The sequence below is a fragment of the Podarcis liolepis genome, assembly GCF_965112155.1.
Source record: "Podarcis liolepis genome assembly, chromosome: Z".
Taxonomy (NCBI): Eukaryota; Metazoa; Chordata; class Lepidosauria; order Squamata; family Lacertidae; genus Podarcis; species Podarcis liolepis.
The window spans coordinates 49,796,467-49,820,172 of NC_139570.1; the positions used below are offsets into that span (position 1 = coordinate 49,796,467).

The following is a 23,706-nucleotide window of genomic DNA, read 5'->3' on the forward strand; positions in this document are numbered from 1 at the left end:
AGCCCATGATTGTGTACAGGTTTTGAATGAAAAGATAGTGGTACATCCCAATTTACAGGATTTTCCATTGGAAAACATTGAAATGGAGATGTTTGTTGATGGGTCCAGTCACATGTTGGATGGCAAAGGACATTCAGGCTTTGCAGTGGTCACACTGGAAGAGGTTCTACACCAGGAAAGAATTTCCTCACAATACTCAGCACAAATGGCAGAACTGATAGCTCTCACTAAGGCCCTTCAATTGGCAGAGCAAAAGCCGGCTGACATTTACACAGATAGCACATATGCTTATAATGTGGTACATGCCCACTGACTTTTATAGAAAGAGCGGGGTTTTGTAACTGCCTCAGGGCAGCATGGAGCCCATGGTGAGCAGATCATTGCTCTATTAGAGGCACTGCTCTTGCCAGCAAGAATAGCAGTAATGCTCCTATTAGCACATGGGAAATGTGCCAATACAGAAGGGAATAAGAAGGCTGATGCAGCCTCAAAGATGGCAGCTCACTTGCCCACTATCACACAATAGCCTATTCCCAGAGAACCACCAGCATATTCACAAACAGGGAAGAAGGTGATGAATTGTTGGGTGGTTGGTGGGCTTTTCGAGATGGTCGTTTCTTGGTGACTACACCCCTTCTCAGACTTTTACTGAAAGAATTACATTCCAAAGCCCAAATGGGAAGTGAGGCTCACCTGATGGCGAGGACTATAGTGGCTTGAGGGCTGTTCATGGAGGCATACTCTATAGTCTATAGCTATGATGTTTGCCAGCAATCGCACACGGTAGGAAAGGGACCGATACCCACCCCCCTGCACCAATAGGAGGTCGCCCATGGGCCCAGTACCTAATGGAAAGACTGTCAGTGGACTGCAGAATTACCACCCAGTAACAGATACAAACATATATTGGTGTTTGTGGACCAGCTCGCTGGATTTGTTTAGGCATTCCCATGCCGCAACTGTACAGCTCAGGAAGTGGTCAAGAAACTACTTGAAATAATTCCTAGATTTGGAATACCAGCAGTTTTGGATTCAACTCAAGGGACACACTTTACAGCTCTAATAGTTAAGGAACTCTCAAGAGCTTTAAACATACAAGTGTTCTCCCCATCATGTTGACCCACATTTTGACCCCCCGAAAACCAAAAAAACAAACTGGAAAAACCCAGAAAAACTCCCCGAAACCTTACTAAAGTACAGATCAGTACAGGTCCTCAGCTAACCAGCAAAAAACAAGCAAGAAAGGGAAAAAATGTTCACTGTTCGGATATCTGAATCTGCAGTGTGTATAACGAGCTTTGAGTACCAATTCCTCATGTTCAGATAAGTGAGTTTTCGCAAAGTGAGCATTCAGAAAGAGGGATCCAACTGTAATAACATATTATATTACCTATTATACATTAGATATGACATAATACAATATAATACACACACACTCTCTCTCTCTCTATATATATATTCACACACGATTATATCTTATTGCATGTTTTCATATATATTTTTACGCCACTTGAGTTATTTTCTGAATATAAAGCAGATTAAAGAATGAGGCTTCAATAAACCTTAGCCCTTTTAGGGAGTGCATTTTAACCCACTCACTTGCCGCTGCCCACGTCTGAAGGCTCCTCCTTGCTGTCCATGCTGCCCTCGGCCCTGCTGGCCCTGCTCATTTCATCCATCCAATCGGAGACCTGCTTGAGGGCGCACTCCACTGTGGAAACCATGTTCTGGACAGCTTCGAGTTCTTCTGGAGACGGGTAAATGGTTGAGTGCTTCATCATCACGTGCCGGTCATCGTTGGCAAACGATCGGATGGATCTCTGTTGAGAGGGTTAGGAAATAACAGGGAGAAAGAAGGTGGGAGGAGGCAGAAGAAGTTGCCAACAGCTCTTCTTTTATGAAATGAGAGGATGAGGGCATTATTTGAAAAAGGGATGGCTGACTCAAACCTGCTGGGCATTTTAGGGCATCACACTTCTGTCCCAATGGCAGCAGACAAACCTATCAGAAGGAGGCACAACACCTGTTCAAACCTGTGAAGTCTGCTTTAAAACCAAAAGAAACAAACAAATGGAATCTCAAAGCCAACGTCTACTGGCCATGTTGGCTAGGCTAGGCCTCTACAGCCAGGGGCAGCAATGCTTCTGAATACCAGTGACTGGAAGAAGATGTAGGAAGGGAGAGTGCTCTTGTGCTTGGGTCCTGCTTGGGGTTCCCCACAGGGGCATCTGAGTAGTCACTGTGGGAACAGGATGCTGGTCTAGATGGGCCACTGGCTTGAAAGAGTGGGCCTCCTCTTATGTTCCCTAAGAACTAGCAGTAGGGAGCTACCTTACCCCAAGCCTGACCACTGATCTGAATGTGCCTCCAACTGTGGAGGTAAATGACTAGCAAACATTGACAGCCCTCACTTCCTCCATGGATTTGTCCACTTCTCTTTTAAAGCCATCCAAGTAGGTGGCCATCACTGCCTCCCATGGGAGTGAGTTCCATAGTTTAATAATGCACTGGAGGAAGAGGAGGTGCTGATGGTCTACCAGCAGCAATTGGTTATGATCACCAAATGTCCAGAGACAGTCTTCCTCTGACTGCCATATACTGGGGAATGGCAGCAGGAGAATGCAAGTGTCTTCTTGTCCTGTTTTGATGTTTCTTGCGTAGATCTGGCTGACCACTCTTGGAAACAGGATGCTGGACTGCACAGGCCAGTCTTTCCCAACCTAGTGCCCTCCAGATTTTGTTGGTTGGAGTTCCAGCTCCTACCAGCCCTAGCTGGCATGGGCAATAGTTAAAGATAATGGGATGTGATTGATCCAACCATATCTGGGAGGAACCAGGTTAGGAAAGCCTGAGATAGGCCCCTGACCCAATCCTGGAGGACTCTATAAGTAAAGGTAAAGGGACCCCTGACCGTTAGGTCCAGTCATGACCAACTCTGGGGTTGCGGCGCTCATCTCGCTTTATTGGACAAGGGAGCCGGCCTACAGCTTCCGGGTCATGTGGCCAGCATGACTAAGCCGCTTCTGACGAACCAGAGCAGCGCACGGAAACGCCGTTTACCTTCCCGCCAGAGCGGTACCTATTGATCTACTTGCACTTTGATGTGCTTTCAAACTGCTAGGTTGGCAGGAGCTGGGACCGAGCAACGGGAGCTCACCCGGTCGCGGGGATTCGAACCGCCGACCTTCTGATCGGCAAGCCCTAGGCTCTGTGGTTTAACCCACAGCGCCACCTATCCTTAAGCAAATGCAAGTCCAGAATTGTTCTATCTTCATCTGTCTTCATCCCCACAAGATTTGGAGGAGGAGGAAGAGGAAGCGACCCCTTTCAGCAGTGCCCCTCCTGGCGCTCAGCTACCCTCCCTCTCCTGCCTCCGCCACCCACAGGAGAAGAGGGGAAGCAGAAGGGCACCAGAGCAATGAAAACCTCCACTCCATTGCCCTATGGCTCATGGATTTCCAGGCTGCTTCTGACTCAGATGCACTGGCAGGCAATAAATCCTCCTGAAAGTCTGTCTCCCATTTGCTTCTGAACTGGCACCTGAAACATGTTCTTTTCCCTTCCTTCCTTCCACTCTGTCTCTTAGCAATAACATTTGGAGGACCACAGAAGAAATCAATAGGCTTGCGATGCTCTCCCATCAGTTGGCCAGCAGGAATTCATTAATTGTGAGTGTGCCACCAGCCCTACACCCCCTCCTGCTCGTCAGCCATTGGTCCAAAATGGATTTTAAAGAAACGGCAGAACATGGCAATAGTTCAAGTGCAGGAAGGCACAGCTGTCTTTCTCCCCTCTCTCGGCACTCTACAACCAAAAAGGGGTAAGGAGGAGTGGGGACCAAGAGTAGCATCCCTGGAATCCCTGTGACTGGGCAGGTGAGTTTGAAAGCCCACGTCCCAAGCCCACAGCAGGGGTTTCACTTTGTGGAAGGGCAGGGAAAGGGCTGGACTGAGCTGAGAGCATCAGCATTTGGTTATACAACCCAGCAGAGTTCAAGGTCGCCTGCGCCACTCTCTCAAGAAAGATAGCTGGTGCCACTTCCAGCAAAAAAAAGAGTCACTTTATTCTTGAGCGTTCTCCCCCCCCCCCCCCCATGCCTTCACTCAATAATTCATAGACTGCAGCCTCCGTGCTCCCCGGGTTTTGATGATGCCCCAGCCATAAATCAAAGACCATTTTGCTCTGCTTGAGAGTGGTGCCAGACCACCTCCCTTTTAACTCAGCAGCATCTCCTCCTTCTCCCCCGGAAGCTGTTTTGGCAAGTCTGCTAGCAGGCCAGGAAGGGAGAGGGAGAGAGGGAGGAAGTCTTCCCATGGCCTCCTTCCTGCCTGCTCATTGCCCCAGCACCTGCAGCCATGGGCACCTACCATGGCTGGCTACAGTGAGCTTCAGCTCTGGTACCCTTCCCCTTCCTCTTTCTCCTTCTCCCTCCTCCGGGGTGTCTTCGCTAGGCACTGTTTCGCCTGCCAGAACCTCCTCATAAGCCTCTCAGTCGCTTGACGGCTCAGGAGGTCACGCAGGTGCAATGCTCCAGAAGTCAGACTCTGCAGCACACCTGCAAAAAAAGCACAGAGAAGGAGGAGGGGCGTGTTTCAGAAACAGAAAGCTGAAGTCAAAAGTGGTGAGAGATTGGGAACAAATCCGGAATGTGAGAATATGGGGGGGGGGGGGAGGCTGATGGGGGGAACAGAAGCCACACTGTGTTTTCAAGTAACTTTTTTTTTTAAAAAAATGATTTTCAGCATACAGGAAAGTAAGAAACAGTTTAATACCAACTGTATATAAAAAAAGAAAACAAAAGTTAACTGTAAGAAATAAAGTTGACTTTCTGAGCCTGTGCATAATAAACATCTTGCATGAGTGATCTACTCTGGTAAGTACATCAGGCAAGCATCTGAATCAATTTTTGAACTTTCTGTCCCATTTTTCCATTTTGGGGTCTAGGGAACTGGAAACGCTAAGAAGGGTGTATGGAAACCGACAGAACTCAAACCATCCAAATCCACTTAGAGGCTGGAGATGGAGACTGTGCATGTTCCTGCATTATACCCTTACATCACAAAATCATACCGTATATCTTTTTTAGTCTGGCCTCTAAGAACTCTTAATTTGAACAATTTTCAAGCAATGCAACGTCCCATACTTTCATATACCACTGGAAACAAATCTGAAATATGGGGTGGGGGAGGTTTAGGGGGGAGCAGAAGCCCCCACGGAAGATGGAAGCCACTATGAGCCCCCTTCACCAGAACTAGCCAGCCCAGAGAATTTGCAGCACTGCCTACCCTCTAAGCTTCAGTGGTGCGGTTATTCAGGAAAACACATTCTGAGCATGAGAAATGTTCTGCGGAAATTTCTGCTGCCCTAAAATCAATGGGAGATCAGATCTGGCATGTTTGTTTGACTTCTGCTCAGTAAACAAAACTAACAACAACAAAGTATTTTATATTAATGTCATGCACGGCATAAATATCTGAATTCCCCACCACCACCACCAACAGGAAAAAAACAGCTGAACTGAAATATTTTATCGGGAAGGAGCAGGGGAAGAATCAATAAAGTGCACTTAGTGCAGTTTAAATGTTATTTTCAAATAAATTCAACGTTTTATTTAGAAATTTGTTTTAGTGGAGCACTTTTTGTGGCCTGCTTAATTTTATTCTTACCTATTATATGCCACCAGAGTATCCTCGTGAGATGCAGTGTGGCTTAGTGGTTAGAGCTCTCTACGAGGACCCAGAGACCCAGGTTCAAATCACCATTCAGTCATGAAACCCAAGGGGCCCAGACACCACTTCTCAGTTTACCCTACCTCACAAGGTGGTTGTGAGGATAAAAAGGAGGGGGGCGGAGTACATACATCACTATTAGCTCTTTGGAGAAAAGGTGGCGATATAAATGAAACTTTATAAAAAGAAATAAATCCCTGCCGGAGCCAGATTCTCTCTCTCCACATGCTGAATCAAGAACTGTAGAGTTGGAAGAGCTATCTAGTCCAGTCTAACCACCTGCAATGCAGAAATATCAACTAAAGCATCCATGACAGATGTTCAGGTACATATTTGCATCATATACCTGGCCTTTCTCTTCGAAGGGCTTCTACCTGCCGAAGGAATGACCCTGAGAACGATGGTGAAAGGGAAGCCCAGTGCACAGAGTCTTGAATTTCGTTTGCATCCTTATAACCTGACGCCTGTTTTATCTGTAAAAGCCGTGCATTTCCAGAGAACACATTTCTAACCTTTCTCAGCTGCCCTACTTGGTCCTCACATTTGCCTTCTCCTTTCTCTCTGCCCCTCCTGCCCCATTGCTGAATTTACAGCTGGGAAGTCTGCAAATATATGTTTTCCTGCAGAACTGATGGATTTTGTCCGGGAGGTTTGCAAGTTGCAATTATCTTTGCTTGTTTGTCAAGTCTGTTTCGCTCTGTCTAAATATGTCATTCGCCACCGCCCCCCCCCCCATTTAATTGTTGGGATCCTCTATGCCCTGCCTTGGCATGCCCTGGCACTCTCTGTCTCTCTCTTGGTGGGTACAATGGTTTGATTATTCCCAGTCGTGGTCCAACCGCCAAAGAGTGCCTTTGCCTGCTTTCAAATCACCCCCCCCCAAACACACACCACCCCCTTGTTGTTGCCAAGCAGAAGTTTATTACCTCAAATAAAGGGTTGGGGGATAGGGCAAGAGAGACTGTTTGATAGACAGCAACCCAATGGATAATTATTTCATATTCAGGTCAGCACAGCGTGCAGGCAGCTGCAAAAAGGGAGAATTCCATACTGGGAATCATTAGGAAAGGGGTCAAAAATAAAACCGCCAATATCACAGCACCGCTATTCAGATCTATGGTGCGGCTGCGCATGGAACATTGTGCACAGCTCTGGCCTCCTCACTTCAGAAAGGATAGTTGTTTAGCAAAGATCCAGAGCTGGAGCAACTTACCTCTGAGGAAAGGCAGTAACCTTTTTTGTGGGGAGGGTTAGTTATGGGGGGGGGAGCAAGAAGGGGTATAATGTAAGAGGTGTCTTAAGATTGTGCATGGTGTTGAAAGAGACATTTTTCTCCCCATTAAAGCGATATGCAGGTCCCTCCATCCAATCACAGTGTCAGGAAACTGTGTGTTAGGCGAGCAATTGCATAACAAGTCAACAATTCCCACTGATTCCTATGGGGAAATTTCTAACATGTTTCTGACCACCCCAAAATGATCAAATAAAACCGGGGAAACCCTCTGAAACCTTGCAGAAAGCAAACAAGGAAGGAATAAGTGCTCTTTTGTTTATCCGATCTCCTTCCCTCCTTCCCACTACGGTTTCTAACGAAACAGGTGCCACAGACCAGCAAAACACAAAAAGTAAGGATTGTTTAAGGCTGCTTATCTGTTTGCAGTACTACACGCAGGTCCAGCTGCCTGGATATCTGGATCTGTGGTGTGTATAGTGAGGTTACTAATTCCTCGTGTTTGGATAAGTGAATTTTCGTATAAATGAGCACCAGGATAGCAGGACCTGTATATATATATATATATACCTGTATATATATACAAGGTGTATAACCTTGTGGAGCCATCCAAATGAAACTTAATTGTTATAAGACTCAGGACAGGCAAAAGATAGTGCTTCTTCGCACAGCGCACAGCTAAATGACAGGTTCTGCTCCCACAAGAGAATCAACGTGGATGTCTTTTAAAGAGGTTCAGACAAATCCGCAGGAGGGCGGAACTAGCAGTGGCTACTAGCCATGATGTCTACGTTCTGCTTCAAGTGCCAGAGACAGCATGGCTCTTCTGTTGGGTACCGCAGGTGGAGACAGGTCCTGCTGAACTCAGGTCCCACATGCATCCGACTAGCCAGTGTGGTAACAGGATGTTGGACCAGATGGGATTTTGGCTCTCCTTATGTTAACTTTCATAAAATGCAATGGCAAATAAGTTAAGTTTTGACATCCCTGGGACTTAATCTCAGGGTTGTGAGTTTGAGCCCCATGTTGGGCAAAATAATAATAATAATAATAATAATAATAATAATAATAATAATAATTCATTTATACCCCACCCATCTGGCTGAGTTTCCCCAGCCACTCTGGGTGGCTCCCAATCGAGTGTTAAAAACAATACAGCATTAAATATTAAAAACTTCCCTAAACAGGGCTGCCTTCGGATATATTTTAAAGAGAAGACAGTTGCTTATTTCCTTCACATCTGGTGGGAGGGCGTTCCACAGGGCAGGCGCCACTACCGAGAAGGCCCCCTGTCTGGTTCCCTGTAACCTCACTTCTCACAGCGAGGGAACTGCCAGAAGGCCCTCGGCGCTGGACCTCTGTGTCCGGGCTGAACGATGGAGGTGGAGACGCTCCTTCAGGTCTACTGGGCCAAGGCCATTTAGGGCTTTAAAGGCCAGCACCTGCATTCCTGCATTGCAGGGGACTGGACCAGATGACCCTTGTCACAGGAGCCAACTCCAAGAGCCCAAGGTTCCTTCCAATTCTACAATTCTATTATTATACTATTCTGTGATTCTCTGACCTGGCACCAAAAAACAGGGGTGGGGAAGAGCAACTAAGCTCCTAGCCCTAACTTTGCTATCACATCACACACACACATCCACACACCAATACAGTTTAATAAAATTGGCTACTGCCATCCATACAAAAACATTTGTGGTTTCATTGCATAATTACAGTGCAGCCAAAACAGCAGCGATGCCAAGCCAAGAAACCATGGTTTAGGAAGAAGCACATCCTACCTAGGAAACCTTCTGGGTGCCCCAGGCCAGCAGCAGGCAGAGCAACGAATGCAAATGTTACCTTTGTACAGCAGGCTAGTTTCTGCACCACCTCTCTACCCTCCGTCCAGACAACCAAGGGGCATAAGCAGAGGTTCAAGGACACAGTCATGCCAAGCCAAAACACTCAAGGGGGGCATTAAGTAGGGCTGGTGTGTGGCCTAGGGAGAGTGAGTGAGGCTGAATGGGAATGCAGAGTCTCAGGGGCCAGACAGAGAGGCTTGTAGGGACATATTTGGCCCCTGGCCTGAGGTTTCACACCCCGGAGTTAGCGTAACAGATGGACCTGGAATCAAGGCTCATTTCTCCTTAACGAATCATGACCACTAGTCCGCCTTCAACCATTGGTGTAGGCTTAAGGAGAATGAGCTGTCTGATAATGGAATCGACTATCTCGGAAACGGGTGGGCTATCCTTCACTGGGGGGTTTTAAGCAGAGCTCAGATGGCCACCTGTTAGGGGTCCTTAAGCTATGTTTCCTACCATTACAGAGGGCTGGACTAGATGGCCCTTGGGGGGGTCATTTCCACCTCTACAATTCTATGATTCACTGGGGAGAAACAATCCACAATTCTGATTTCTGGAATCACACTAAGTTAAATCCTTTGTGGCATGTTTACCCCCTCGTAAGAAGACTGATGTGGGGTGCGCAGGCTGAAAATGTTAAAATGCACTGCGCACGCAGAGTGCAGCCTACAGTGACATGGGCTTTACAGAGAAAAATGCAAATATGACAAAAATGCAAAAGCAAACATTTTCAGTTTACACTGGAAACTTTTCTTATATCCTATGGAATGACCTAGTTTAAGCATGTTTACTTTACTTTGTATTTAGCAAACAAAGTTTGTATTTTACTTGTGTGTTGTAAACAACACCCACCCATTGTTACTAATGAACTCATAAAATGAGGAAGCGATCCCCCCCCCCCCCACGGCAACAAAGCACTAGAAAGTTTTTCACTTTGGAGGCGTTCAACCCCACTTCACTGCTTACTAAATCAAAATTTACAGCTTAGAAATACATGCAAACTCGCCCAGCAGGCAAAACTAGATCAATGGAATTAAGTTTCAAATTCTAGTGAAATGAAATCATACAAGGGATAGGCTGGAAAGCTAGCTACTCTGAGGTCAAACCCACCTCGATCATGCTTAGGGTGAGAACACCCCTTTTCAGAAGCCCCATTGATATAGGTCATTCCTGCTCAGAAACCACCAGAGTTCTTGGCTTGCCAAGCAGATTCTCAAAGCAGCCATGTCCAATCCCACTCCCTAACTCAAAGATTGAGGTTTCCTCCCTGGCCTCGTTCCTACTTTGACACCCATCCAGCCAGAATGCAATACGTTTTACTCTTTTCCTGCAATCCCATCTCGCCATCAACAGTGCCGTCCTTGAAGCTTTCCTGCTAAATTACTGGATGTGCCCACATCCCACCCCAGAATTCAAGTCTTACCTCTGTCAAGTGTCTTGGATGCACCAAGCTCAAGCGACCTCTTTGGAAAACCCAGAGGAGCTTGTAAGTGCTGACAAACACACCTTGGTTTATCAGAACGCTGTCACACTGAGAAAACTGCACTCGGTAACCTGTGGCTAATTTGGAGGTGCAGCAACAACGCAGCTTTGCAGAACCTCCGTGCTTCGCTAGCAAGGAGGACGAGTTTGACAGGTATCATTGTTAGAGCTTGTTCAACCGGCCTTTCCTCCCAGCAGAGAGAAAGGAAACAAAAAACAGAAAGGTATCTGGGCAGAGACTGCTCATTTTAAGCAGATTACAAGAAACACCTTTGTGTTAAGACTGAGGCAGCTGAGGAATCCATCCCTCTCTCCCAAAACGCTTCTCCAGAGCAAGAAATCCACACCTCCATACAAAAATGTTTAAAATAGAAGACATTGTGCAGGTAGCTTCTCTCGCTACACAGCTGAAAAATTAGAAAGCGCATTGTGTTCCTTCTGCAGTATAATTTTAATTCCTGGCCTCTGTCCAAGGTGCTCTCTGGTAGCATCTGTCACAGTCGGAAACTGTGCATCTGGGTCACAGGAGAGAGCGAGAGCGGCTCTGAGAAGCCCTGAGTTTCGGTGCTGGGAACTGATGTTGTAAATTGAACTCTTTTTCTGGGTAGGGGAGAGACAGAGATCAGAATGAAGGTTTGCAGAGCTGACCAGAGAAAGATACCTTGCTAGCAAACAAATGGAATGCTTAACCACGGGTGACAACTGAGCACAAAGTCCAAATGCAGCCAGTATATCTACTGGGGTCCTTCCAGCTCCCACAGTACATGCTACTGTACTGAAATTCCCTTCAGCTCTAAAAACAACATTGCCCTGTGACACAGGTAACCTATATCTGCCCCTGCTTTGCACACACACAGCCCCAGGGTTCCATCACATTATCACCAATTAAAAATAATCAGATGGCAGGTGAAGGGAAAGGCCCACCTCTGCTGGAGATTCTGGAGAGGTCCTGTCAGTCAGAAACAGGCAATTACTAGACTAGAGTAGAGGGATCACTAATCGGGCCTGGTGCAAAAGGCACCTTCCTGTGTTGCTAGGAAGCACTGCTTGTAGAGAGCATGTAGAACCAGTTCTTTGGATTTCCATACTCAAGCTTCCAAAACATAGACCAACAAATCTACCCAGAACACCAAAATGTTCAGAAGAAGAGTAACTGCTCCTTGTGAGTGCCTGTACCAGCTAACACTCCCAGAAGGAGCAGCAGCTGCAGAGCTTGTTGGTGTTTTGCAACTTTGACCTGTTGCAGGACCTTAGCCAGACCTTAGCAGAGCATACGCAGAGTTCCAGAAAGCAATCAGTTGCAGGCAGGATGGGCGAAGCAGGAACCAGGCGCTGCCACCAGTAACTTGTTTACTTAGAGGTGTTTATTATTTACAGCAGACTCTACAAGTTACTACAAGTAAAGATAAAGGGACCCCTGAAGCTCCTGCAGCCAACTGGAAGTCACATAAGCTGCGTCAGACATTCAGGTACCAAAGAGTGTTCACAAACCAGAACACTTGATTCTGGGTTTGTGGTGTTCGCGAGCCAAAACGCTCGACTCACAAGGCGTTTGGGATCCAAGGTACGACTGTAAAACCTAACCTTCAAAGGTAAAGAGTCACATCCACGGCTGCTCCCCCACTTTGCCTCTCATCACACCCACTGCTGGCATGCTGCCCCTGGAAGGCTAACGTGGCCCTCGGAGCTGCCCTAAACTTTAGTAAATTCATTCTTCCTTGCACACAACTTGAAAACAGGCAACAAGCAGCATTAGAAACTGGGATAGAAAAGCTAGGAGCCAAATGGCTCCTGGGACCTGGGTTGTGAGCGCCAAAACAGAATGTCGTCGCCATTTGCGGGGGGTCGGCAACACTTATTTGTTATATTCATAAGCATAAACTACCGTATTTTTTGCTCTATAAGATGCACCACACCATAAGACGCACCTAGTTTTTGAAGGAGGAAAACAAGAAAAAAATATTCTGAATCTCAGAAGCCAGAACAGCAAGAGGGATCTCTGCGCAGTGAAAGCAGCGATCCCTCTTGCTGTTCTGGCTTCTGTAATAGCTGTGCAGCCTGCATTAACTCCATAAGACGCACACACATTTCCCCTTACTTTTTAGGAGGGAAAAAGTGAGTTATAGAGCAAAAAATACAGTAATTCACATAAGTTTGTTAATATAGCACATTTCTAACAAAAATTGCTAATATGTTTAATTTGGTGTTTACAATAAAAATATTGGTACCATACTTCAATTTTTGAAATACTCTACTCTTTATTGCTATACGCCTTACCATATTGTCTATCCTTAACATATACTTCAAGGCTTCAAAGCATATACATTTCGGTAATCCTTGAGGCTCAACCAGGTGCAAAAAATGGCACTGGGTGAATATGCTCCCATGGCAGGGACCCTGTGAGGAGTCTGGCTGCAGTATTCTGCACCTGCTGGAGTTTCTGGGACAGTTTCAAGGGCAGCCCCGCGTAGAGTGAATTACAGCAGAAGGGCTTGGGAGAGTCTTGAAGGCCAGGCAGACAGGCCTGGAGGGCTGTATTCGGCCCCCAGGCCTGAGGTTTCCCACCCTTGTGATAAAGGATCTAACGAAGTAGCAGATCCAGACATGGCCCATCCATGATGCAAAGGGAAGCAGTTTGCCTGGGCAGCAGCTCCCAGTGGGGCACTGCCATGCCCAACACATGCTGCTTGGGTGCTTGCTTGTGGCTGCCAGATGCATAACTCCTTCTCCTGCTTGTCCACCAACAACAGACGCCAATGGCTGACCAGCTCATTGAAACCTCTCAGCACAGAGAGGCAAGTATTTAAGCTGAAGTGGTTGTGGGAGGGTGATTTATTCACAGGAGAGCTGTAGGGGCGCTCTCTGGGGTTAGAAGACTGAACTGCCTTTTCAGGTTTGTGTAGAGAATAATCCTCAGCTGGCATCTTCCCAGGGGTAGTCAACCTTTTTATACCTACCGCCCACTAATGCATCTTTCTTGATGGTAAAATTTCCTTACCGCCCACCAGTGCTGCAGTAACTCAATTATTTTAGCACAAGTAGAAAGGAGGTTTTTGTTTTTTAAGTACTTAAATTTATCTTTTTATTTCTACTTTATGCATGTTTATAATGTTTTTAACTTTATGAAGTTAAATGTGGAAACAATAAATTGAAATTACTTTTAACTGGTGATTAATGAGATCCTTGAGGCTGATGCTGTGAGACTAAGTATGTGATATCTGGTTCAATTTTCGTAAGGGACAAACGAAGGTTTCCTCTTTCGGTGATATTCAGATGGTTTCTCTGTTTGCTCATAATATGATTAACAGCACTGAAGCCTGATTCTACAAGATATGTGGTAGGGAAAGGTATCAATAAATTGAATATCATTTTCCACATATTTGGATATAATGCAGGCATTTTTTTATTTTGCCAGAGTTTTTGGTATCCACCACTGCCGAAATTACATTTACTCTCTTCGTCATTTTTAAGTTCTAATAGTTCTTCTTGGCAAGTTATATCAACCTCAGCAACATTGGCTATAAAAGGATTTATCATCCAGTCATGCACCTTCAAGTTCAAAATACATTCGTACCTCGTTTTGTGGCCAGGATCTGTTCCGGAGTCCCGGCTGCTAGCCGAAAAGGAGGCAGGGCAAACTGCTGCGTCTACGCAATGTGCAGGATGGTTTGCGCTTCTGCACATGCACGAAGTGCGATTTAGTGCTTCTGCGCATGTGTGAACGGCAAACCCAAAAGTAACCTGTTCCGGTACTTCCGGGTTTGCTGTGGACGTTCGCCAGAATAGACGCTAGATGAGGCGGACGTTCATGGAGGTATTACTGTATCTTAAAATCGTTTTTCCATATCCAATTTATTATTATTGTCCTGGCACAGCTGTCAAAACATTCTATTATCTTTGGTGTTAGATTTGATCTTATTTACAGCTCTAATTATTATACTTAATGATGAATGGAGACTTGTACTTAAATGTTTTCCTACAATATGTTGTCTGTGTACAACACAATGAATACACAAAACGTTTGGCACTTCTTCCTTCAAGTAAGCAACAAATCCACAATAGCGACCTACCATTGATGGTGCAACAATATTGTTCAAGGGTATATTATTTTGTGCAAAGTATGATTTCACAGCATTAAATATTGATAATCCTTTTGTATCTGTAATCAGAATGACAGTGAATAGCATTTCTTCTTGCAATGTTTTCATCAAGGTACCAGACATATGTCATCAGTAGAGCATTATTATCTGCAATGACAGACTTGTCCAATTGTATGGAAAATGAAGAATTTTGGAGAACACCTATGTTTATTTTCAACATTAGCCACTATTTCATCAATGTGTCTCTTTACTGTGCTATCACTAAGGGGCAGTGTTTTTTTTCCCTAATAAATATTTTATTCAGTTTTCACAATAAAAAGCATACAAAGACAAAAAAGGTACAAAGTCACAAAAAACAATACAATACAAGAATACAGACATTAAGAACATTAAAAGAAAAAGAAAAGAGATAAAAACACAAATAATAACAAAAAAACAAGAATTCCCTCTTTCTTAATTTCTCATTTTCAATTAACTTATTTTCCCGACTTCCTCACGTCTCGCGTTCTTGTATCCCTTTTTAGAAATTTATTCAGCAAATTCATATCCCTAAGGGGCAGTGTTTTTAAAACTTCAGGTATGTCCTGATGCATTACTGTTGAGATAAATTCTTAATAGAGGGTATTATCAAAGTTTCTCCAATATTATGGCTTTTTGCAATTAATTGTGATACACAATAAACTGCAGTTAATCCATCGTCATTCTTTGCATGTTGTTTTTGAAACGATGCAGCTATTGTTGAACGATTTTGAAATCTTTCATAGATTTCTTGAAAATATTCAATGGGCTTATCTTTATCTTGTGAATACTTTGTAGCAAGATGCTCTCCAAATCGACTTGGCTTCATTGCTTCATTAGATAATGTCTTGTGGCACAGTAAACACATTGGAAGCTGTTTATTTGTAACAGATTTCAACAAAACCCATCTTCAGGTACTCTGGTAAATAGCCAAGAGCATATTTCTTTTTTCCAGACATGGGTTCTATATTTGTTGCACAATTTAACAACTACTTTTACTCTTACCATGTTTTGATCTGCGCTCCACACAGTGCCCCCCCTTTCCCCTTTTATTGAAACATCAAAAACAACGCTGTATTAGGTGGCAATTTTTATTATGTGTCACCATAAAAAGAAATCCCCCCCTTTTCTACTTTTCCTGTCTTCTTCTTTACCTTCCTTATATTATATCAATATAACAGGGGTCTCTTTTTCTCTTTCACTTTATTCTCTCCATCTCCTTCCTTTCCTTCTTTCTTTTACTTTCTAAGATAACAAAACTTAACTTGCCAAAACACGAGCCACTCCAAACACCATGATTTTGCCTGTCCCTGTTTTCTCTACTCCACTATTTTCGGCCATTTTTTCTATTTTTCTTCCTTTTTTCGGTTTTCCCCCTTCCTTTTCCTTTTCATGTCCTTTTCAAATTCTGTTCTTTTACCTTCCTTATGGCAATGCCCAGAAGTAGGGCTGAGCTAGTTAGCCCAGTTATTATTATTAGTCAACAACAATTCCCTCCTTCTCCTGCCTATAACTTTTCTTTTCCCTCTTTCTCCTATTTTACAAGCACTCTGCTCCACTTCTGCCTGTCCTTGAAGAAGAAGAAGAGTTTGGATTTTATATCCCGCCTTTCACTCCCCTTAAGGCAGCCTTCCCAACCTGTGGGTCCCCAGATGTTGTTGAACTACAACTCCCATCACCCCTAGCTAGCAAGGCCAGAGCTCAGGGATGGTGGGAGTTGTAGTCCAACAACATCTGGGGACCCACAGGTTGAGAACCGCTGCCTTAAGGAGTCTCAAAGCGGCTCACATTCTCCTTTCCCTTCCTCCCCCACAACCAACAACTCTGTGAGGTGAGTGGGGCCGAGAGACTTCAAAGAAGTGTGACTGGCCCAAGGTCACCCAACAGCTGCATGTGGAGGAGCGGAGACGCGAACCCAGTTCCCCAGATTACGAGACTACCGCTCTTAACCACTACACCACACTGTCCCTGCTATCGTGCATCAGTTCCCACTCCTCCCCTTGTTGAAAACATCTTATAACATCACCCCACCAATCACTCTCCTGCGTTTAGATTATTTCCCTTTTTGGCGTTACTTTCTTGATTATCTTATATCAGGCATAGGCAACCTCGGCCCTCCAGCTGTTTTGGGACTACAATTCCCATCATCCCTGACCACTGGTCCTGTTAGCTAGGGGTCATGGGAGATGTAGTCCCAAAACATCTGGAGGGTCAAGTTTGCCCATGCCTGCCTTATACGGTACACCAGGCCATACAAGGCGGACACAGTCACAGGCAGGGCCACTGGATACTTTTCTACTGCAGCTGCCCTGCCTATGCATGTAGTAATAATAATACTAATAATAAATAAATAAATAAATAAATAAATAAATAGATAAATAAAATTTATTTATACCCCACCTTCCCTGGCCAAAACTGGGCTCAGAGCGGCTAACATCTAATATATAACATATTACCATAAAATCAAGCAATCAATTAAAAATACATCCTAAGATCAAATCAGAATCAAAGTGAAATCTAATCAGATGGCAACCCACAAATTAGGGATGAGGACCTTAAATGCCCACCAGGTCTAACTGTTTATACTGATCTTATATGAGCCTAAGAGAAAAGCTGGGGGGCACTTTCATGCAAGTTCTTATGGGGGAAAGTGGAGTCAGACTGAACCCCGACCAAAGGCCTGGCGGAACAGCTCCATCTTGCAGGGCCTGCGGAAAGATGTCAGATCCCGCAGGACCCTGGTCTCTTGTGGGAGAGCGTTCCACCAAGTCGGGGCCACAGCAAAAAAGGCCCTGGCCCTGGTCTGGTCGAGGCCAGTCTAATCTCTGTGAGGCCTGGGACCTCCAAGATGTTATTATTTGCAGTAAGGTCCTCCATGGGGCATACTAGGCGAGGCGGTCCCATAGGTACGAGGGCCCTAGGCTGTATACCCACTTGGTGCCTCAGAAACATAAGCAAAACACAAGGGTGTGTTACACTCACTCTCGTTCGTGCTTTCATGTGCGCTTGCACCCGCCCACACTTCCTGGTAACCACCGAATGTGAATAGAGCACTCATCTCTCTCAATGGAAGGAGGATTCAGATTGTGCCGTAGAACCCCCTACCGCCCACCTGGAATCCTGAAATGCCCACTAGTGGGCCATGCTCTAGCCCAGTGTTTTTCAACCTTTTTTGGGCAAAGGCACACTTGTTTCATGAAAAAAATCACGAGGCACACCACCACTGTGTGCAGAGAGGGAGATGTCAGAGCCCCGCTGCTCTCTATGGGGAATCGGATGACAGCGGACCGCCTGTCCGCTCTCATCCGATCCCATCTGATCTGATCCCCACCCAGGACAGATGGAAAATAGGGTGGACACAGTCCGGCGCCCGCCTAGTGGGCAAAAATTTGACATTTTTTAAAAAAATATTTCAATTTTTCCCACAGCACACCAGGCAACAACTCGCAGCACACTAGTGTGCCATGGAACAGTGGTTGAAAAACACTGCTCTAGCCCATGGGTAGGCAAACTAAGGCCCAGGGGCCGGATCCAGCCCAATCGCCTTCTCAATCCGGCCCGTGGACACTCTGGGAATCAGTGTGTTTTTAAATGAGTAGAATGTGTCCTTTTATTTAAAATGCATCTCTGGGTTATTTGTGGGGCATAGGAATGCGTTCACTTTTTTCCTTCAAAATATAGTCCAGCCCCTCAAAAGGTCTGAGGGACAGTGGACCGGCCCCCTGCTGAAAAAGTTTGCTGAACCCCTGCTCTAGCCTATCACAGTTCGTTCCCTGTATACTTGAAACTGCCTTTCAGAACACCCCCGTGATCAGCCATCCTCCCCCTAATTCTTTCACATCTCACCTCGTCCTGTAAGTCTGGTTACTCTGAGAAAGAACTTGTGTGTAAATGTCCCTGGTCACTTTCCACCCCACACCCTCAGCTTCTGGTTTAGTGCCCTACAGCTTAATCTGCAGAAACCCAGACATGGAGCAATTCAGGCTGGAGATGGACCACAACTCTGATCAGGAAGAAGTTTATGGGTGTTACTCGCTGCCTACGATGACACTCACGCATGATTCTTTTGGCCCTCAATTGCCCCAGTTAAACAGGCTCTGGAAACCATGACAGAGACCCATTTACCAGAGGCAAAGAAAATAAACAAATAAATAAACACATAAATACAGGGTGAGCACGCACATCATGCACAGCGAGCCCACTTAAATGCACTTTCGATGTGGGGTTGGGTTGAGAGACAGATTGGTCTGCCTCCAGTCAGATACACTAAAATATTTAACGAAAGGGCACGCAGGAGTAGGTTAAATCAGCAGTCGTGCTAGCAAGGAAAAGGGCTGTCCTTGCACATTACGGCACCTTATGGTTTGTGAGCCGCACCACCACCAACCGTCATAGGGACAGACAGAGAGGATCAGCTGCAGTGGAAGAATCTCTGCCCCATTTTGATTCCGGTGTCAGGTCCTGTTACCAACTGTATTTCCGAGTCCCTGACTTCCCTTGCCTTTGCATCCCACTTTTTTTAAAAAAATAAATAAATGCATAAAATCATTGAGGCAGCAACTGACAAGCTAGCAGTGCATTTAAGCGAAGGCTCATTAAACTTTAAACCAGCTAAGAGAGACAAGGAAGGGGGCCGTGGTACCAATGCAGATTTGCAAAATGAAAAGAAGAGGGACGGGGAGAGAAGTGCCAACTTGTTCAAAATACAGTCAATAAGGGACAGCCAAGGAAATAATTCAAGAGGGCAAACAGCTGCTGCCACTACTGCATTCCTTTAGTAAGGACAAGCAGGGTTTGGAACCAGCATAAAAAATGAAATGAAATGAAAAATAAAATAAACACTTTTTGGATTGGATTTGAATGTCTGCACTATGTTTTAAAATACGCTTCCTTAATAGAAACCAGATGTTTTGGATTGTCTTTAGACATTTCAAAATGGTGTGGACAAGATAAATAATGAGGTTCGTATGAATATGCACACACACACACAGCATTTTTTTTAAAATAAGCCAAACCAAGCCTGTTTGCAGGTTTCATTAAACTTCTTCCCTGCACTGCTTTCTACTTTTCTCAGGCGCTACGATGGCTATGATTCACAGTGATGCCATCAAGGCAGGACACTGTGGCCATCAGGAGCACCTGCCATTGTCTCCCAACACAACAGGACTGGCTCATCACATTTTAAAGCATGTGAAATAATACATTTTACCATTTAACTAGGGCAGATTGGGGGGGGGGGAGGAGGTTGGACATGATGCCATTAAGTCCAGAGTCCACAATCACGCAACGGCACCACTGGTTATTCATGGACCAGGCATTGCTCAAAATAAGGGAGGATCACTATTCGTCTTGAGGGTACTTTCTGTAAGAGACCCTCAGTCCCAATCCGCAAGCCAGAGGATACTGTGAGCTGCAGCTAAATAAGTCAGTGAGCCAGTGTGTGGCAGATCCCAACAGTGAGGAGCCCAAAAGCTGCATCTGCCCAAGGGAGGAGCCCACAAACGGATTTGGCTCCTACACAGGATTATATGCAACTTTTCACTTGAGTCAGAATGGATGTGGCTCTAGTTTTCGTCCCACTTCAAAGTCTGCAGATTGACTCACTTGCAAGAACTGCCATTTATTTATTTATTCAGCTACATTTATACCAAGCTTTTCCTGAAAACAGCTCAAGGTGGCATGCAGAGTTCTCCCGCTCCCCGTAATTATCCTCACAACAACCCTGTGAAGTAGGCGCAGCTGAGAGACAGCGACTAGCTTAAGATCACCCAGTGAGATTCACGGCTGAGTGGGGACTAGAACACCCCCCCCCCCAGGTCTCACCCCAGCACTCTAAGGACTGCACCACAGTGTCTCATGAGTGGGGAAGGGCTGTAGCTCAGTAGTAGACCTTTTGCTTTCCTTGTGGCATGTTCAGGTAGGGCTGGGAACAGGGGCCTCTGGACCAATGATCTGACTGGGTGTAAGGCAGTTTCCCATGTTCCTATCCGGCTCTGCAATAACCTTTGTGCACTAAGGCAGCTTTCTTCAGTGAGTACAAAGTGCCTGGTTTGCACCACGATCAAGTCTGTGGTGGACAGAAATTAGACAGCAGTTCAGTGGCCACTTCCTAGTGGCAGCCGAGAATTTCAGCAGAGCACTTCTTCTGTTTGCTAGCAGAAGTCCTAACTCCAGATTGCTTAAAGCACACACTTATAGTGTGAAAGCTTTCAGGGTTTCTTGAGCATGCAACCCTTGCTTTGCAAATTTAAGCATACTTCAGCAGACCCGAGATTCTAGCATAAAAGGAAGTGGACCAGGTAAGACTGCAATCAAAGATCGTCCTTGGTGCAGGGTGATCTGACAGGAGGGGCGGGGCTGGGAGGAGGGAGGAAGAGAAACAGCAGGTTCTGCTTTGCATACTGGACCAAAGAATCTCTTAGCATGCAATCCAAAAAACAAAACACCAAACCCATTTACTTGGGAACATGCTCTGCTGGTTATAGTGGGATTACTTGTGAGTATGCATACATAGGACTGTATTGCTATGAAAAATGTCCATGCATGCCCAGGAAGAATGACACAACTACCACGCTTCCATTTTAACTACAGGCTCCATTCCTCATCCCCACCCCCACCCCTAAGCATGAAATATGTGCTGAGACGGCTTGCATGTCAAAAGGCGCTGATTACGCATCACATTTCAGCAGTGGCTTCTCTTGGGTTTCTGCTCTTGCCTCAGCCTGAGGTGCCTCAGATGCAGCCACACAGATCTGTCACTGAGAAACAAGCACGCAGTCATTTAGTGTCAGAGCAAATGTCCCTTTGGTGTGCCTGCACTGGGGGGGGGGGAGAGAGAAGAAAGCATAGCTGCAATTCTGCGCAATTGCCTGATTAATCACAGCGCAAGCAGCACCGCTTTGCCCCCTTCGGTATTTGTGGCCATGGAAGGGGGGGGGGGAGAGAAGTTGCTGCTGGTGCAAGAGAGGGGAAACCACCACCCACCCCTCGCACAAGTCCGTCTTGCAACCTGGGCACCCAGCACTATCCAGGCCAGAGTCCAGAAGGGTTGTCTTGAGGGGCAAGCAGTGTTAGCCATGATGTCTGCGCTCTGTCTCCACAGCTGGAGGCAGCGGTACTTCTGAATACCAGTTGCTGGAAGTTGCAGGATGGGAGAACGCAGGTGGGTTTAGGGGAGAGTGACCGGTTCAGTCGCACTGGGTGCGGAGTCTCAGGGGTGCTGCAGGGGATGCCACAACTATTATTTAGAATGGAGTGCAAGAGGTGGAGGCGCACCAAATTTTGGCATTGCACAGGGCGCCAATGAAACTTGAGACCCTACTAGGGAGAGGGCTCCTGTGCTCAAATCCTGCATGCTGGTTTCCCACAGTGGGCATCTGGTTGGCCACTGTGAGAACAGGATGGTGGAACAGATGGGCCACTGGCCTGATCCAGGATGCACTTCTTACACCCAGTACACACTGAATAGCAAGATGGGGCTCCCCCTGGAGGGGAAAGGGTTGTGGCTCACTGAAAGAGAACATGCTGTGGATACAGAAGGTCCCTAGGTTTAATCCCTGGCTTCTCCAGGTAGGGCTACAAGAGATCCCTGTGCCTGTCAGCCCACACAGGTAACACCGAGCTAGATGGTCTGGCACAGTGTGAAGCCATTTCCTACATTCCCTTGTTGCCTAAGAGCCCCAGCTGCAGTACTGTCAGAATCACAGAACTGTAGAATTGGAAGGGAACCCAGGAATTTCAACATGCAGTCGCCCATTCAATTTCAAAGCATACTGGACCGTACTTAACTTTGCAAAAGTGCTAGGAGTTTTATTGCTGCACCACTAGGTAGGAAGCTAGGCCTTAAGCTTTTGCACCCCTAAATTTAGGGCCAATGCTATGTTCAGAAGCCCATCCTCAGGTCCTCCAACCCAGCTATGAGAGGTGGGTGGCAGGTTAAGGAGGAGTTTTTCAGGGGTGGTGCCTCACCTGCCCTGTTCTGACAGTGGCCAACCACTGAGGGGCTTGGGGAAACCAGAAAGCAGGTCCCAAGGGCAAGATCATTCTCTCCTTCTGTGGCTTCCAGAAACAGAGATTCAGAAGCATAAGTGCCCCTGAGCATGGAGGCAGGACAGCGCCATCTTGGCCAGTAGCCATCGGTAGCTGCCTCCTCCATGAATTTGTCCAATCCTCTTTTATTTTAATTTTATTTTTATTATCCCAATCTTTATTACATTCTAAAAATTTACAAAGAAAGCATATATTAAACATTACATCCAAATATTCAAAACCAAAAAGAAAAAATACAACACAAAAAAGTATAAAAATATAAAAGGGAAATAAAAGGGGGGGGGAGAGAAAAGAGAAAGAAAGAAAAGAATTGATAAAGCACACCAAATTATTCAAAGGATACAAACAGTGATTTGATTATTCTATACATTTGTACTCCTTCTTTTCTTTACAGTCTCTTTCTGTTCTGGAAAACTAGTTTGAATCCCTTCTATTGTTGATTGGCTTCCCTCTATTTCTTTGTGGTTTCTATACTTTTCTTAAGCAGCGAGTATTCTGTATTCATTTATTAACATCAATCTATCCCATATAACTGTGAAATTAATCTAGGCACAACAAAGTATTATTTTTGTAAACATATTTTATCAGATAGTTTTTGAAGCAATACCATTCCTTTTTTACCTAATCGCTTGAGTGGTTTCTTATTAGGGCTGTCATTTTGGCTAGTTCAAGGTACTCACACAACTTTAATTGCCACTCATCTTTTGTTGGTGTTAATTCACTTTTCCAATATTTCACTATTAGCACTCTGGCCGCTGTTGTCACACAGAGAAGCACTCTTTTATTTTTGTTTGGAATGCTTATTGTTAGAATGCCTAATAGGAAAGCTTCAGGTTTGTTTAAAAATGTGTGTTTTAGCATTCTTTTTAGTTCCTCATAGATCATGCCCCATTTTTTTTTAATGTGGGGACATGTCCACCACATGTGGAAAAAGGTTCCTTCATTTTGTTTATTTTTAAATAAACACTGTTTTATTGTTGTTAGCCGCCCTGAGCCCGGCTTCGGCTGGGGAGGGCGGGATATAAATAAAATTTACTATTATTATTTATTATTATATCTCCAACACATATTGTTATTCTTTTTATATATTTTTGCTAATATGGATGGGGTCAGGTACCATCTGTATATCATTTTCATAAAGTTTTCTTTTATCAGATAGCACACGGTGAATTTTAAGTCTTTTTTCCTTAATTTTTCCCATTTTTCCATCTCAATTGGATAACCAAAATCATGTGCCCACTTCACCA

At 45.3% G+C, this 23,706-nt stretch overlaps 1 protein-coding gene across 18 annotated transcripts in view; it reads right to left on the reverse strand.

The window, feature by feature from the left end:
• The window catches only part of STRBP (spermatid perinuclear RNA binding protein), a 115,715-nt gene that overhangs the window by 55,258 nt on the left and 36,751 nt on the right, over positions 1 to 23,706 (reverse strand). For 11 of the 18 annotated variants that reach the window (XR_014521581.1, XM_083485848.1, XM_083485846.1 and 8 more), the window contains exons 2-3: positions 4,368 to 4,555; positions 1,600 to 1,820 (exon numbers count right to left, since the gene is read on the reverse strand). Coding sequence is in view for 17 of the 18 variants with exons in the window: in XM_083485848.1 (XP_083341974.1) it covers positions 1,600 to 1,820; positions 4,368 to 4,370 (224 nt within the window). In the remaining variant the exon portion in view is untranslated. Of the gene's footprint in view, positions 1 to 1,599; positions 1,821 to 4,367; positions 4,556 to 10,233; positions 10,372 to 23,706 lie in introns of those variants that run through there. The other 7 variants (XM_083485833.1, XM_083485843.1, XM_083485842.1 and 4 more) reach the window with 2 other exon arrangements.